This window comes from Juglans regia, chromosome 7 (assembly GCF_001411555.2).
Source record: "Juglans regia cultivar Chandler chromosome 7, Walnut 2.0, whole genome shotgun sequence".
NCBI lineage: Eukaryota > Viridiplantae > Streptophyta > Magnoliopsida > Fagales > Juglandaceae > Juglans > Juglans regia.
In genome coordinates this window covers 4,787,021-4,803,894 of record NC_049907.1, presented here as the reverse complement: position 1 = coordinate 4,803,894, position 16,874 = coordinate 4,787,021, and the positions used below count along the sequence as shown (strand labels likewise).

The following is a 16,874-nucleotide window of genomic DNA, read 5'->3' as shown; positions in this document are numbered from 1 at the left end:
TTGCTTAGGGAGAGTTGAATGAATTTGCTATTGAGGGGGAGCTGAATATCTTTCGGTTGTTGTTCTGTTTAAGATAATTTTATATTGAGAGGGAAACTAAATTTTTTAGTTCATTTTTGAGCTAGTTTGCAAAAATTACTTTAGAAACTTTTTAATCTGTCGCGATTTCATTTAAGTTTATTTTTCTAGACATTATTTTGATGGTCCACTAGAACATACTTAAATCTAAATATTTAAACTTGTGGATGTCGATGACACTAATCTTAGTCATTGTTTTATGTTAGTATTTTTTATTTGTGATTGTTTACTTGAGATTTCTACTCAGTTTCTTGGTTTGCTGGTTGTGTTTTGACAGGTGTATGTTACATTCATCAAATGTTGATTTTGTTACCAATCTGTCAAAGGGAGAGATTGAAAATGCAAAGTTCAAGAGTTTGACTAGAACTAGGTGACTAAGATGATAGACATCATCTTATGTTGAAATTTGTATTTTGGATGAATGTAAAACAATTTGAGTTTATCTAAAGTTTGTTTTTATTTTATCTAGAGGTTGTTAGGAAGTATTTTAGATAAGTCAAAGCAGTAACATTCGAGTTCCAAGATATTGATTTTATCTAGAGAAGAGTTCAAATGTGAAACTGCCATTATTGAGAAGATAAGTTTCAAGCGTCAGCAAAACTGTCAGTAGAGTTTGATTGTGACTTGGAAACTATTCCAAAAAGATATTTAAGTTGTCCTATGAATTAGGATCTGTAGAGATTCAGTTATGGAGATTTTTTAGAGCACTTTACAGTGCTTATTTTGGTGGAAAAATTCCCTTGAGAATTTTCCTGTTGTTTCTCTCATAAAGTGTGATTGTGCTCCATGTTGGAGATAGAGTGATCTTGTTTTAGCCATTGGATTAGTTCCAGAAGAAAAGTCAATATGTGAATATCGTCAGAGGTTCTGGCTACTACTACTGTAGAGACAAACGAATGTTTTGTCGTGTCAAATAAGATAGTCAATTGACAAATATTTTATAAATGAAACTTACTTGTAATTGATTTTTAAATAATAAAATTGATTTTTCTGAATTTGGCTATCTCGTAGGGTTTTACCTTTAAATAGTTTTTTAAAGGGTTTCCTTTCGTTTTTAATATTGGTGTTATGTAATTAATTTATTTTTTGTTAAGCATTTTCTTATTATATTATTGCATGAATGTCAACTAACCAATTATTTGAGTGAATTGGTAGATCTTTCATTGTAAGAAAACTGCTTAGTTGTGGACAGTTGTTTCCTGCAAATGTGACTATTTCTTGTTAAAATGAATTTATTTTTGTCGCAATTAGTTATTTTTATCGTAAATAATTCGTCACAAATACTCATTTATTTTTAGTGAATTTACGTTACAATACAAGAATATTTAAGGAATTTTAGTGGAGTTTAGGGGCTTGAACTTGAACTATAGGTGCAAGGAAGAAGAATAGCAAGCAACAACAATTCATCAAGCTGAGCTTTCGCTCCTAAAGATCTCACTCTCATCTTCGAAAAGCTCATTTGCTTCTTACTATTTGGCGCTTCTTTAACTCCCTTTTCCGTCCATGGAAAACCTTTTGTTTTTCAATTTATTTTCTTGCCCTCTTCTTGGATTCCAATTAGTTCGTAGCAATTTTTGTCTTTAACCTTTGTTATATACTAATAAATTAGTTAGTTAGTTTGAGTTTTATTTTATTAATTTGTACTAAATAAATAAATCAACCGTGTTTGGTATGAACTTTGCAAGAGGTAGCAAAAAGATGAGATCTTAGTAGAATATATGCTTCACGGAAAAGAAAGTTTTCTTTCTTCGGGATCTATCCTCTGTGAACTATTTTCAGGAATATGGCTCCAGTTTTTATATTTTAATTAAAAATAATGTTATTTTATCTTTCTATTTTAATTTTTTATTTTGACCGTTTATATATTTATTTATTTATTTTTAATTTTTTTCTTTTATTTACGGATTATGTAAGTGATTATTAGTATATTAATATATTTTTTAATTTTTTTAAAAATTTAAAAATATTAAAAAATATAAAAAGAAAAAATGATAAAAATTAAAAAAGAGAATTTGACATATAGGCATGCTTAGCAGTGACTCTTTAATTAATAGCCATGCAGTTAAGTTGGTATGCCACCACAATTGGTACCCTTTTTCCGTACAGTTTCTCAATAACTGTAACACAGCCCTTTCTCTTAATTTGAATGGGTAGAGATAGGTTTTTATTCTATTATTATTTATCTACTATTTAAATGTATTTTAAAATTTTTATTATTTTTTAAAAATATTTTTTAACATTTTTAATTATTAAGAAAAAATTAAAAAATATATATAATTTTATTAAACCTTACTTCTTTAATTATTAAATAAAATATAAAATTAAATATAAAAAAATAATAAATTGATAGTAACAGAATAATAACCTATTATTATTCAACTTGAATTCGGTTTCCAAGGTTTTCAAATAATTATAGAAAATGCTAGTGCGTTCTATAAATTTATTTTCTCATTTTAATTTTAATTGCTCATATATTTTATTTTATTTACTTAATAGATAGTTGGATCAAGACCTCGATATAAAATATTGTACGTATCCAATCGCCGCCTTTTAGAGATTTTAATTTTTCCTTCCCCCTTCCTTCCCTTCCATCCCCCTCCCTCCCTCTCACGAATTCTTCAAGCGAGTCCTCATCCCTCGAACTTCACCGATTGCAGCGTCTTTTCCCTTCCCCACCCCCTCCCTCGCACGCAGCACTGATTGCAGCGAACATCTTCTCACTGTCGTTGGTAAATTTTTTATTTTTTCACATGCCATTTTCTTTTAGATTTTAGGGTTTGATTTATGGGTTACAGTCGTGCGTTTGATTTATGAGTTAGCTGTCGTGGGTTTGATTTATGGGTTAGCAGTCGTTTGATTTTCTCACTGTCGTGGGTTTTCTTGGTTTTCTGGTTTGATTTTCCCATCTTTGCCCAAGGTGACCTTGCCTCCACCAGCAAGAATTTGTCCTGCAGGCTTCTTTCTTCATTGCAATTTCGTATGTACCGATTAATGAGATGATGGACACAAACATGTTCCTTTCTCTTCTTAATTTACTAGTGATTCAGTTACTGAACTATTAACTGGTTTTAACATTAGAATTGCCAAATATTGCACGTATCCAATGGCCGCCTTTAAGAGATTTTCTTATTTTTGAAACCGCGAGGACCCTCCTTGCTGGACGATCTGTTTGCACGCAGTTTTGGTTGAATCCTCTCTTGGCGTGATACCAAGCGTTGCACATCAATAACATTATACTTTCTTGCAAAACTTGAGCCGAGAGTTTCATCCAAATCTCTAATATATCTTCTTCTATTATTCCTATTTTTTGTGACGAGCAGAAGAGAAATGGCAGAGGCTATCGTCTCTATTGCTATTGTGGTGGAAAGGCTTGATGATTTGCTCGTACTAAAAACAATATCCTTGCACGGGGTGAGTGACCGAGTTAAACTGCTACAGGATGAGCTCAAACTGATCCAAAGTCTCCTAAAAGTTGCAGATGCGAGGCAAAATGAAAGAAATAATAGTGTACGCCAGTGGGTTGCAGATATCAGAGATGTTGCTTATGACGCCGAAGATATTATTGAGAGGCATGCCCTCGAAGTTGGCTCCAGAAAGGGAGGAGGCAAACAAAACCTCCTCAAGAGGTTTGCTTGCATCTTGGGAGAAGCAAAAGCTATTTTCCAAACTAACTCAGAGATTGGTAAAATAACAAAGAGAATTTCTACATTGAACTCACGTTTACAAAATTATGGCATAAAATTTGATTCGATGGAAGGTGGAGGCCCGAGTTCTTTGAGCGAGAAGATAAGAGAGCAAAGGCAAACTTATGCGCATGTTGAACATGATCATGTTGTTGTTGGATTGGAGGATAACCTGAAGGAAGTGGTGGCATGTTTGACAGAAGAGGTCAAATACAAGTACAGAGTCGTTTCTATATGTGGTATGGGTGGTCTTGGAAAGACTACTCTTGCTAGGAAGGCTTATCATCATCCACAAGTCAAGAGTCACTTCGAATGCCGAGCTTGGGCATGTATCTCTCAACGATGTCAAAGAAGAGATGTTTGGGAAGAAGTTATGACCGGTCTTATGATCTCTCCATCTAAAGAGCAGATAGATGAAATTCGAAGCATGACAGATGCAGAGCTTGCTCAGAAACTTTGTGAAACTCAGCAGCAAAAGAAATGTTTGGTGGTTCTAGATGATATCTGGAAAGTTGGGGATTGGAACAGTTTACGTGCTGCCTTCCCAATGAATAATACGGACAGCAGAATATTACTTACCTCTCGTAATGAAGACTTGGCTTTGCAAGCAGATCCAAGGGGCCGCCTTCACAGATTAAAGTTTCTAAACGATGACAACAGCCGGGAATTGCTTCAAAATTTAGCAATATCATGGAGAGAAGGTATATAGACAGTATCTAATTCTCATTCGCTAGATTTTCTAAGAGTGCATTTTTTATATGTAATGATTGCTGGTTTAGTCACGGTATTATTTTTTTCCCCGTTATTTGACTAACATATTGAATAGGACTTAAGAGAGAGATCAGAAAAAAAGGTGGTTTACACTTGCTTTAACCTTTGTTTGTTAAAAGAATGAAATTGGCCCATATTATGACAATACTAGGTAGCTTATTTATCATTACCGTAGAAGTTGATTGTTGAAATGATAATTTATGCATGCAACGGAAATACAAGATATCATTGCTTTTGCCGATTGGACAAAACTACCTTTCCAATGGAAATCTTTCTTCCATCTAGAGAAGATACTAGCTAGTTTATTTAGTATCGGACCATCCATATATAGCAGTCATTTTGATTTTGCTAAGTTATGCCGAAATTCTTTTTGACTATAATCTTGTTTTGGATTATAGTTTTGAAACATGTTTCCTTTTTGGCTATTTTTACTTTTGGGCAATAATTAATTTGCAACTTAATGATCAAGAATTTTTGCCGTCTTGCGGCTAGAATTGGTTGGTTTCACTACGAAAAATGAAAAAACCTATTAGGTTGGTCAATGATGAGTTTATGTTATTAGTCTGAATGAAAAATTGACACATTTGTTTTTTGAAAATTACACATGTATTTATAAGTATGAGAACATACATGTTGATTTTTGTGATGAGAGGATTCAAGAATATCCCATGAATCACTACATATGAAGACCTTATCTCTTTGTAAGTGGAAGAGATATAGTCATATGAGTGAGGAACAACAATATTTATATAAATACTGTAGGGCTCACACTGCATATGTCTATCTCTCTTAATTGAAGGGATATTTTTTTTTAATACAAGACAATATTACATTGGCTGAAAGTGAAAACCATTTAATAACGCAAGTATTTGATTGATCAGGAGGGACAATCTTTCAATAACTATGCATACTCTGCTTTTAGTCCATATTTTTCAATGGTTTAGTCACTTTATAATTAGACATTGAAAGCTTTCGAGCCTTAAACTAGGGCCATTATTTTTTTTTTCTTTTTTTTTTTTTTTTATGTTGGCTCAATATGCAAGATGGAATGATATTGTTTACGTTGTTGTTGGCTATGCAGATTCTGAAATCAAGGAAGAAATGAGATTTTTAGGAAACGAGATGGTTATCTATTGTAAGGGTTTACCATTGGCGGTCATTGTATTAGGAGGACTTTTGGCAACAAAACAGACATTAGAAGAGTGGGAACAAGTGCAGAGAAATTTTAAATCATACCTTCATCAACAGAAAGATCTTGGAATAAGCATGATTTTAGATCTAAGTTATGATGATTTGCCTTCACACTTAAAATTATGCTTCCTATATTTAGCCCATTTCCCAGAGGATTTTGAGATACGGACTAAGGAGTTAATTCATATGTGGATGGCCGAAGGTCTTATACCTCAAATGCAACACACTGGAAAGGAAACACTGGAGGATGTTGGAGAACGATATTTACAGGAGCTAGTTCAAAGGTGTATGGTACAAGTAGGAAAAAAGAGTTCAGTTGCAAGGATCAAAACTTGTTGTCTCCATGATCTTATGCGAGGCTTTTGTGTGGAAAAAGCTAAATTGGAAAACTTTCTCAACGCCATCAATATTAATCACGAGTCCAATGAAGAAATAGAAGCTCCCATTGGTGTAGTTCGAAGAGTTGCTATCACTGGTGGATCAAGTGATCCCGTGAGACTTGGATTTATACTTCAATCGACATCCCAAAAATATTTTCAACTAAGGTCTCTTCTAACATTCTCTGTGCCTTTGAAAGATCAGAAGTCTATGCTAAGGAACTTCAAATATCTTAGAGTCTTTAATTTATTAATGAATCGCGAAGGCTCTGCGGTGATGGATTTCCCCCCTGAGATCAATAGTCTCATACACTTGAGATTCTTATCTATGAGGAATACTGGTGTAAGAAGTATCCCATCTCTAAGAAATTTGAAGTGCTTGCAAACACTAGATTTGCGATCGACACATGAGGAAGTTAATGTGCCAAATGATGTATTCAGAAATATGGAGCACTTGCGGCATCTGTATCTACCTCGGTTATCCAAAGTCAGTGGGAAGTTGCAACTACCTAATACTAGTAAGCTGCAAACACTTGTGAATACTCCTGTTTTCATATGTGATGTTAAAGATCCGACGGCTGGATTTGACGAGTTTGGAAAGAACATAATGCCTTCAAATCTCACATTCAACTCTCTTCGTGTTCTTAAGATCGTTCATCATAGAACTCTCATTCAATCTTCATATGACAGGAGAGTGGATATTATACCAATAGTAACAAGTTGTCCTAACTTATATAAGTTACTCTTTGGGTAAATAGAGAAATTGCCAGAACATGACAAAATCTCTCCATATCTTGTCCAGTTAAAGTTAATTGAGACTCGTCTTGAAGAAGACCCAATGCTGACTTTGGAGAAGTTAAATTAGGATTGTCCACCTTGGGTCTCTTGCCTGCACAGGGAAGAAGATGATCTGTTCTGTAAGAGGATTTCCTAAACTTCAATCTCTCATTCTTTCTCATTTAGATAACTTGGAGGAGTGGTTGGTGGAGGAAGGATCCTTGCCCAGCCTCTGCCATTTGAAGATTGAAAGTAGCGACAATCTCAGGATGGTTCCAGAAGGACTTCAGTTCGTCACTACTCTGCAAAAATTAGAAATCATAGGCATGCCCGTGTCATTCAGAGATAGACTTGGCGAAAGTGGACAGGATTTCTACAAAATCCGACACGTGTCTTCCCTTCAAATTCAAGATTAAAGATTTTACTCAAAAGGAAATATTAATGCTAAATATATATTACATAGCGGAGACTTCATGTACTTAAAATTTTTCAAAAACTTGAACGGAATGCGCAACTGCACGCATGCTATATTCTAATTTCAATGTCTTTCGTACATTTAATTAATTACTTATTTCTTAAGAGCTTCTCTAATCTTGTCTTCATTTGGTATCTTTTGCAGCTCTATATATATAGATATATCTGTAATGAAAATATCTTGATTTGATTATATATAAATACTTGCAAAATTTGAAATCAGTTTTCATGGTGATTTGGGTCTGCATGTCTTGATGATTTGTTGATCCAATGGTCGTTTGGTTTTAAATACCTCATTTAAAGGGAAAATTAAATGAATCCTTATATATTGATATAATTTGATATTTATAATCTTATATGAGCTTGTTGCAAAATCTCAATATGATCTTGTGATGTTGCATTGATGATTTTTTATTAAAGTCATGAATTTTGCTACTTATTGAATGTGTTGTAGCTAACTCTTTTTATTTTTGTCCTTTCAGATGTTTGAGCAACCTCTTATTATCACTTCATTTACGTCCCCTGTACTTTCCGTAAGTTATTGTTAATTTTATTTATTTATTGATTTTTATTAAGGCAAGATAGTTATATTGTATTAAACTAAACAAAGAGAATTCTTGGTAGACAAAGCTACCTTAGTTACAGACATATAACCTAAGGGTCTTTTCCACTATGAAAATTCAAAAGACGGTATACTTCCAAATAGACATTTTGAAGCCGCCCATTACATTATATTATGCACATATCGATTATGATCTCGATGAAGTTTTTTATTTAATACACTAACTCTCAAAAGATCGAAGTAATCTTGTGTCTTTATCTATAGGTTCGATGATCCAATCAGTAGCTTTCTCAGAATTTTTAATCAATTTAATAACTTCTGAATCAGCTAATTTCTTTATCCGGTGTGCCCTACTGCATGCTATATTTTAATATAATGTCTTTCGTACATTTAATTAATTCCTTCTTTCTTAAGAGCATCTCTAATCTTGTCTTAATTTGGTATCTTTTGCAGCTCTATATATCTGTAATGAAAATATCTTGATTTGATTAATTATAAATACTTGCAAAACTTGAAATCAGTTTTCATGGAACTAAAATAAGTTGGGACGTCGTTATCACAATCTAGGCGTTGGAATTTGGAATAAACTTTATGTAATATAATACTTTCAGTGTCTCGAGGTTTAATTTTATGTAGGATGGACCAAACTTTTTAGGACTGGACTCGTCTATTGTGCCTCATTCGGGTTCGATGAGCCTTTTGGGCTAATGGTAAAGAAAAGATCAGTCGAAATAGTTGGGATAAGAGAGTGGATTTAATAACACCAATGGTAACGAGTTGTCCTCACATATATCAACTACGACTCCTTTAAGAAAATAGATAAATTGCCACCACAAATTTTGTCCACATCGTGCCCAGTTTTTTATTTTTATTTTTCGAAAAAGGACCAAAACTATGAACGAGAACATAAACCAACCAACAAAAACAACCCAACCCAAAAGGAAAAAAAAAAAAAAAAAAAACCTACCTCCTACATTTCCTGATATACGAATAACCTCCCTTATCCAATCTAATGATCCCTCTAACGATGGAAGGGAGATCTGACAATGAGGACCAAAAGCCCCGAGTATCCTTTAGCACCCCGTTTTGCAAGACCATCTGCAATTCCATTTACCTCTTTGTAAACATGAGCTAGAGAAAAATTAATACCATTTAACCAGTGCTGAATCTCTTCCTAATAGTCCTCCATATACCATAAACCACATCGCTGCATCTTCAACCAGTTGATAACAAGAAGCGAGTCCATCTCGATTTCAACTCTCTGCCAGCCCAACCCATTAAGTTGATACAGCAAAAGCACTAAGCATTAAGTTGGCCCAATTTCGCTGAATTACGAGCACGTCTATGCCAACTTTCAACCCTTTCTCTCCAGGTTCTACCCTCCAAACACGGCATGCCAATGGACAGAGAGACTATACGCCAAATTTTCTCCGCAAACTCACCACGCGCAAAGACATGATCAAGGTCTTCATAGCCACGAGATCCACAGCAATCACACCGAGACACTAAAGGTATACCAACCCGTCGAATTCGATCATCCAGAGGTAAGCACGCATGCATTGCCTTCCACATGGTTACTGAAATTTTCTTTGGTAGAGCCGCATGCCACACCCATTTCTACCAAGGAAAATTCGGGTCTTTTGTGCGTATATAATTCCAAGCACTACGAGTCGTAAATCTTCCATCTGAATTCGGCAACCATATTAACAAATCAGTACCACTTTTTATGCTTCCCAACTGCTCAAGCAATTCCTTTGTTTTTTCATACCCCACAAGCTCAATGAATAGCTCCACATTCCATGACCTTCCAGACTTGCACTCCTCCAATTTAAGATTCGGCAAATCTGTGACCTGTTGATTATCACAAAGAGGCGCATCACCAAACCATCGATCTTGCCAAAAATTGACTTTACCATCTCTTACTTTCCGCTTTGAGTTTTCATGCACCCGAGGAATTGAAAAAAACTATAGAGGAAAATAAAATGCTAACTGTTTTTCTTTACAATGCAGCAGAGCTGCTTAAATACACATGTTCCCATAATTGTAGGGATTGAGACATAGAAAGAAACAATGTGATTAGATTACATTCAATCAGAATAAATCTAGATAAGGAAACTAAATAGAGAATAAATCTATACAAGGAAAGTTGATATCTATACAAGGAAAGCATCAACTGTCTTGCTGTCTTGAGCATGGTCTGCATGCGGGCCTCCATCTGAGGCTGAATTAGTGGCTGAGATCAAGCCTTTATCTTTGTCAATTGAGCCTTGATCTTGGTCAGCTGAGTTTCTTCTAACATCTCCCTGCAAGCTGATGGGTGAGGTGGTCACTCTCAGCTTGTCTCTAAGTAGTAGAAATCGTGCTGAAGTAAGTCCCTTAGTGAATATGTCTGCCACTTGATCAATGGTAGAGAGATACCTGGTTGTGATGTCTTTATTAACAACTTTCTCTCGAATAAAGTGATAGTCCACCTCTATATGTTTAGTCCTTGCATGATACACTGGATTTGTTGCCAAGGACAGTGCCCCTAAGTTATCACACCATAGGGTAGGAGCTGTACCGAGAGGCACTTGCAGTTCTTTTAGAAGCATCCTGAGCCAATAAACTTCAGCTGTGGTAAGTGCTAAAGATCGATATTCAGCTTCTGTACTTGATTTAGAAACCACAGTTTGTTTCTTGGCACTCCAGCTGATTAGACATGGTCCTAGATATATGGCATAGCCAGTGGTTGACCTTCTGTCATCTGGGTTACTAGCCCAATCTGAGTCACTGTATGCATTAAGAGTGAGTGATCCCTTGGTGAATAACAGTCCATGATTGAGTGATCCTTTGAGATACCGTAGCACTCTTTTGGCTGCTGTCCAGTGGACTGTGGAGGGATTGTGCATAAACTGACAAAGCTGATTGACAGTGAAGCTTATGTCTGGTCTTGTCAAAGTGAGGTATTGCAAAGCTCCAACAAGTTGTCTATATTCAGTGACATTTTCCAATGGATCACCATGATGCTTAGATAACTGAGAGCCTGCTGGAATAGGGGTTTTAGCTGGTTTGGCTTCTGTCATTTTGAACCGAGAGAGAAGGTCCAATGCATACTTGGACTGTGATAACAACATCCCATTGGTCAGATATTGAACATGTATCCCAAGAAAGAAGCTAAGAGAGCCAAGATCCTTCATTGCAAAATGTTGCTTAAGACAATTTATGAGACCTCTCATTGCTGCAGTATTATTTCCTGTGAGAATTATGTCATCTACATACACTAGCAGAAATATGTGTATGTCAGAACAATGATAAACAAAGAGAGAGTAGTCCACTTTAGATTCTTGAAATCCAAAAGCAATTAAAGTGGTGGCAAGCTTGTTGAACCAGGCACGAGGGGCCTGTTTAAGGCCATAGATGGATTTGTGTAGCTTGCAAACATGATTTGGATATTTTTTATTTTTAAAACCAGCTGGCTGTTCCATATAAACCTCCTCTTCAAGTGTCCCATGGAGAAAAGCATTTGAGACATCAAGTTGTCTCAATGGCCAATTGTAATGAACAGCGATTGCTAAGATTGTTCTGATTGTTGACACTTTGACTACTGGACTGAAAGTTTCAGTGTAGTCAATCCCATCTTGTTGCTCATACCCTTTGGCTACAAGTCTAGCCTTAAATCTGTCTAGAGATCCATCAGCTTTCTGTTTTATTTTGTACACCCAATTATTATGAATGACATTCTTGGTGGGAGGTCTTGGACACAAAGTCCAAGTGTGATTGCATAAGAGAGCATCAAACTCTTCTTGCATGGCTTGAATCCAGTGGGGTGACTTGATGGCTTGAGAATAAAGATGTGGTGTAGTTGGTAAGGTGGTATTAGGAGTCACTGTATGCAAAGCCATGAGAGGGTGTTTGATGACTGAAAAGACTTTGTAATCAGGAAATGCTTTAGTTTTCCTAGAACCATCCTTGGACCTGGTAGTCATAGGATGTGTAGAAGCAGCTATGGTCTCAATTGGGGGTGCAGTAGGGACTGCTGTGTCCTCTACTTGAAGTGTTTCTGGTATGGAGCAGGCAGTAGAACTCATTTGTTCCTCAACTTGAGGTGGTTCTAAAGGAGAACTGAAGTTGGGAGACATTTGTGGTTCAACAGAGGGATCAACAGATTCAGCAGGTGGTGCAATATTGACAGAGACATCAGAACTTTGTGTTGATGTAGTGTGGTAAACAGGTAAGATAACATCATTTGAGTGTAAAGTACTAACCTGTTGGGGGAGGTCTCGTGCAGAAGACTTGAGCAGAGATGGTTTCCAATCCTGTGCTGGAAAGGATTGCTCATCAAAGATGACATTCCTGCTGGTCAGAATTTTTCCTGTCATGGGATCAAGACATCTATACCCTCGATAATTGGAGCAATAGCCTATGAATATGCACTTTTTGGATCTGTACATAAGCTTGTGGGTGTTATAAGGTTTGAAAAGAGGATAGCAACAGCAACCAAACACTTTGAGAAAGGAATAATCAGGGACTTTGTTTAGCAGTTTGGTATATGGACAGTTATCTTTCAACACAAGGCTAGGCAATCTGTTTATGAGGTAAACAGAGGTGTTGAAGGCATCTGTCCAGTAGGTATTTGGCAATTTAGATTGAGCTAAGAGAGCAAGACCCATCTCAACTATGTGTCTATGCTTTCTTTCAGCAAGACCATTTTGTTGGGCAGTATATGGACAAGATATTCGATGGTGGATCCCATTGGCAGTGAGAAATTTTTTGAATTGAGTAGAAAGAAATTCACCTCCACCATCAGATTGAAAATTTTTAATTTTCTTAGACAAAAGATTTTCAGCTTGGCATTTAAATTTCACAAAACTGTCAAAGGTCTCAGATTTTGTCTTGAGAGGATAAATCCAAGTGAACCTTGAGTAGTTGTCAATGAACACAACATAGTATTTAAACCCAGTTGTAGAAAGAACAGGAGAAGTCCACAAATCAGAATGTATTATTTCCAAAGGTTCATTGGTTACAATTGTGGAAGCAGGAAAAGGAAGATTTTTGGCCTTGGCTAATTGACAGGCCTCACACAAGACAGAATGTTCAGTAGACTGAATGACAGGAATGTGAGCAAATTTTCTAATTTTATCTAAGACTAGAGAAGCAGGATGTCCTAGTCTTCGATGCCAAATATTGGCATTTGCAGAGACTCCAAGGAAACTAGTGAATTTCTTGACTTTATTGATAGACTTGGAAAGTTTGATTGGATAGAGGCCATCTCTACTTGGTCCTTGCATGAGAGTCTGCCCTGTGATGTTGTCCTTCACAAAAAAAATGAGTATCAGTCAGTTTAAACCAACAGTTATTATCAACACAAAATTTCTGAATAGAAAGCAAATTGGCTGCTGCATTAGGACAATGAAGAATATTTTTGAACTTGAAAGGTTTTTGAGAATGAAAAAGTGTTGAGGAACCAATGTTTAGGATAGATAAACCTGAACCATTTCCTACAGCAACTTCTTCATCACCCTTGAATTGTTCTTGAAGAGTGAGATTCTCTAAATCTGCTGTGACATGATTGTTTGCTCCACTGTCAGCAAACCAGGGTTGTTCTTTTGGTTCAACAGAATTCATTCTTGCAGCCATGGCAGCCAACTGAGAAGGAGGATGCCTCCCTTGATAAGAATAGTTCATCCTATGGTAGCAGTCTAGAGCTTGATGTCCCATCTTTCCACAGATTTGGCAAGGTCCTCTCTGGTTTGTTTCATTCTTGGGCTTGTGCCCTTCTGATTTCTTAGAATAAGAGTGTTGCCTCTGCTGTCCAAGATTCTTTCCCTTGTAGTTAAAAGATTTGGGCTTTTGTGAGTAAAGGGCAAAATTACCAGAGTCACTTGTTTGCTGCTGTTGTTGATTCCCAAGAAGAATTTCATGGTTTAATAGCTCAGCTTGAAAGTCTTCAAAGGCCATAACAGACTCTCTAGTAGCAAAGTGAAAAGATGTGATGAAGGCAGTGTAAGTGGGATTGAGACCACCCAAGACATAGGAAATAAGGTCATCATCATCCACTGCCTTTCCTGCTGCAGTAAGTTGATCAGCAAGGATTTTGGCTTGTCCTAAGTATTGAGTACAGGTTTGTGATCCCTGACTCAAGGATTGAAGCTGTCTTTTTAGGTAGGCTATTCGGGACCTAGACTGTGAGGCAAATCTAGTTGCCAAAGAGGTCCAAACTTGCCTAGAAGTGTGTAAGCCATAAACTGAAGACAACACACTATCTGACAAGGTGGTATTGAACCAACTGAGAAGGTATTGATCCTTCTTTTGCCAAGATAAAAAAAAATGGGTTGATCTCGGTTGACAAGTTTCCTGAATTATCAGAGAGAAACTTTGGTGGGCATGGCTCAGTGCCATCAACAATACCCATGAGATCATGACTACGCAACACAGGTAGGAACTGTGATACCCAATTTAGATAGTTGTTACCATCTAGTTTGATAGAAATAAAATGAGTGATACTTGGTAGAGATAGAGTAGAAGAGGAGGAGGAATTACCAGAGTTTGACATGATGTTAAAAGGAAAAGGATCAGAAAAGGTATTAACCCTCGAGGGGCTCTGATACCATGAAAAAAACTATAGAGGAAAATAAAATGCAAACTGTTTTTCTTTACAATGCAGCAGAGCTGCTTAAATACACATGTTCCCATAATTGTAGGGATTGAGACATAGAAAGAAACAATGTGATTAGATTACATTCAATCAGAATAAATCTAGATAAGGAAACTAAATAGAGAATAAATCTATACAAGGAAAGTTGATATCTATACAAGGAAAGCATCAACTATCTTGCTGTCTTGAGCATGGTCTGCATGCGGGCCTCCATCTGAGGCTGAATTAGTGGCTGAGATCAAGCCTTTATCTTTGTCAATTGAGCCTTGATCTTGGTCAGCTGAGTTTCTTCTAATAGGAATATGCTTCAGGATTATTTTCCAGAAATTTGTGCCTTTTTGAGGATTGATCACTCTAATATGGTTATTTCCAACATATTTAGCAAGAAAAAATTTAGACCATAGAGAGGAACCATTTAATATATTCCAAGCCAATTTCATGTGGAGTGAACTTTGTACTTCATGCAGATCATGAAGCCCCAAACCCCCTTCTAAAATTGGTTTACAAAGCTCTAACCATGCACACCATTTTTTCTTAGCTTTGCCATCCTTTACTCCCCCTAAAAAGGTGCTCATAAGCCTTGTAATTTTCTGAATAACAGCCTTTGGAGTCTTCAATATAGATAAAGAATGCACTGGAATACTTTGCAGGACATGCTTTATTAGCAATAACCAAGCCCCACTGGAAAGGAGTCTAGCCTGCCAACCTTCTAGCCGAACACGGATTTTATTTATCAAAGCTTCAAAATGAGATGTCAACAATCTGCCAGAAACAATTGGCACACCCAAGTATATAAAGGGAAAAGACCCTTCCGAGAAACCAGTAGTGCGAAGCAATAACCGCCATCGAATAGTTGAGATGTGTTTGGAAAAGAAAATGGAAGACTTTCATTTATTCACCACTTGGCCAGACCAGCTATCATATACCTTTAGCACCTTCATAATGTAACGTGTGGATCTCTTTCCCCCATTAGAAAATAACACCACATCATCCACATAAAAGCGAGTGTAAAACAATCCGTAGTGTACCTCTTGGATGGTAAAACGGCACAATCATACCCAACTCCACCTGTTTTTTAATCATTCTAGTAAATATTTCTTCAACTAGTGTAAAATTGCTAGGAATTGTGAATTGAAAAACAGAAAAAGAATTGGAAAACAGAAGATATGGAAGAGAGAACTTTGCTTCTTCTCGTTAGACGAATGAAAAACATAACTTGATCATTTTAAACTATACAAAGCAACCTAGTTATTGTAGGTTGTTTCTTTGATTTCCATGAGATGAGTGAGTCACCAATAAAAACTGTAAAGCCTGTGATACTTTTCCTTGAGTCGAGACAACCCCCCAATCACTGTCTGAGTATGCCTTCAAATGCAATGGTGCTGCTGCAGCCAAGAAAATACCCTGTCTAGGTGTGGCTTTAATGTACCTAAGTACTCTTTCAGCTGCTTGAAGATGTAATGTACTAGGATTAGCCATGAATTGACTCAAAGCTTGGACTGAGTATGCCAGATTAGGTCTGGTAATAGTTAGATATAGAAGTCGACCTACAAGCCTCCTGTAGGCAGCAACATCAGTTAAGAGTGGAGAGGAATCATGTGCACTCAATTTGAGGTTTGATTCCATGGGGAATGCCACTGGTTTGGAAGCAGAAATCCACTATCTTCTAGTATATCGAGAGCATACTTCCTTTGACATAAGGCAATACCTTTCTTTGATCTTGCTACCTCAATGCCCAAAAAATATTTTAATTCACCCAAATCTTTAATTGTGAATGAATCATGCAAATACTTTTTGACAATAGCAATCTGCTCAAGGTTATTGGATGCTAAGATCACATCATCAACATAGATTAATAGAACCATGAAACTGTTTGAAGTCTGCTTAGTGAAGAGTGAAGAGTCTGATTTGCCTTGAATTAAACCAAACTGGATTAATGAGGCTGACAGTTTTGGGAACCACTGTCTTGAAGCCTGTTTTAATCAATACAAACTCTTTTTAAGTTTGCAAACTCGTGGATCATTAGGAGAAGCAAAACCAGGTGGTAAGTACATATAAACTTCCTCATTTAATTCTCCATGCAAAAATGCATTATTTACATCAAGTTGATGTAAATACCAACCTTTTATTGCTGCCACAGCTAACAGCACTCTAACTGTTGTCATTTTAGCTACAGGAGAGTAGGTATCAAAAAAATATAATCCCTCTTGTTGAGTATATCCCTTAGCTACTAATCTAGTTTTACATCTCTTAACACTACCATCAGCTTTGAACTTAACACGATAAACCCATTTGCATCCTATGACAATTTTGTTTGGAGGTAAGAT

General features: G+C 36.3%; 1 protein-coding gene across 1 annotated transcript; it reads left to right on the top strand.

Annotated features, from left to right (window-relative positions):
* Positions 1–2,642: 2,642 nt before the first annotated feature.
* Positions 2,643–7,450, top strand: LOC109008119 (putative disease resistance protein At1g50180). Its single transcript, XM_018988101.2, has 3 exons — positions 2,643–2,807; positions 3,399–4,462; positions 5,614–7,450. The coding sequence occupies exons 2-3, from the start codon at positions 3,406–3,408 to the stop codon at positions 6,852–6,854; spliced, it is 2,298 nt and encodes a 765-aa protein (XP_018843646.1). The 5' UTR covers positions 2,643–2,807; positions 3,399–3,405; the 3' UTR covers positions 6,855–7,450.
* Positions 7,451–16,874: the final 9,424 nt, after the last annotated feature.

Excerpts from the sequence above, each read along its gene's own strand:
- LOC109008119 (XM_018988101.2), top strand. The coding sequence starts at position 3,406 with ATGGCAGAGGCTATCGTCTCTATTGCTATTGTGGTGGAAAGGCTTGAT. Across the intron at positions 4,463-5,613 it reads AGCAATATCATGGAGAGAAG|ATTCTGAAATCAAGGAAGAA; the intron begins GTATATAGACAG and ends TTGGCTATGCAG.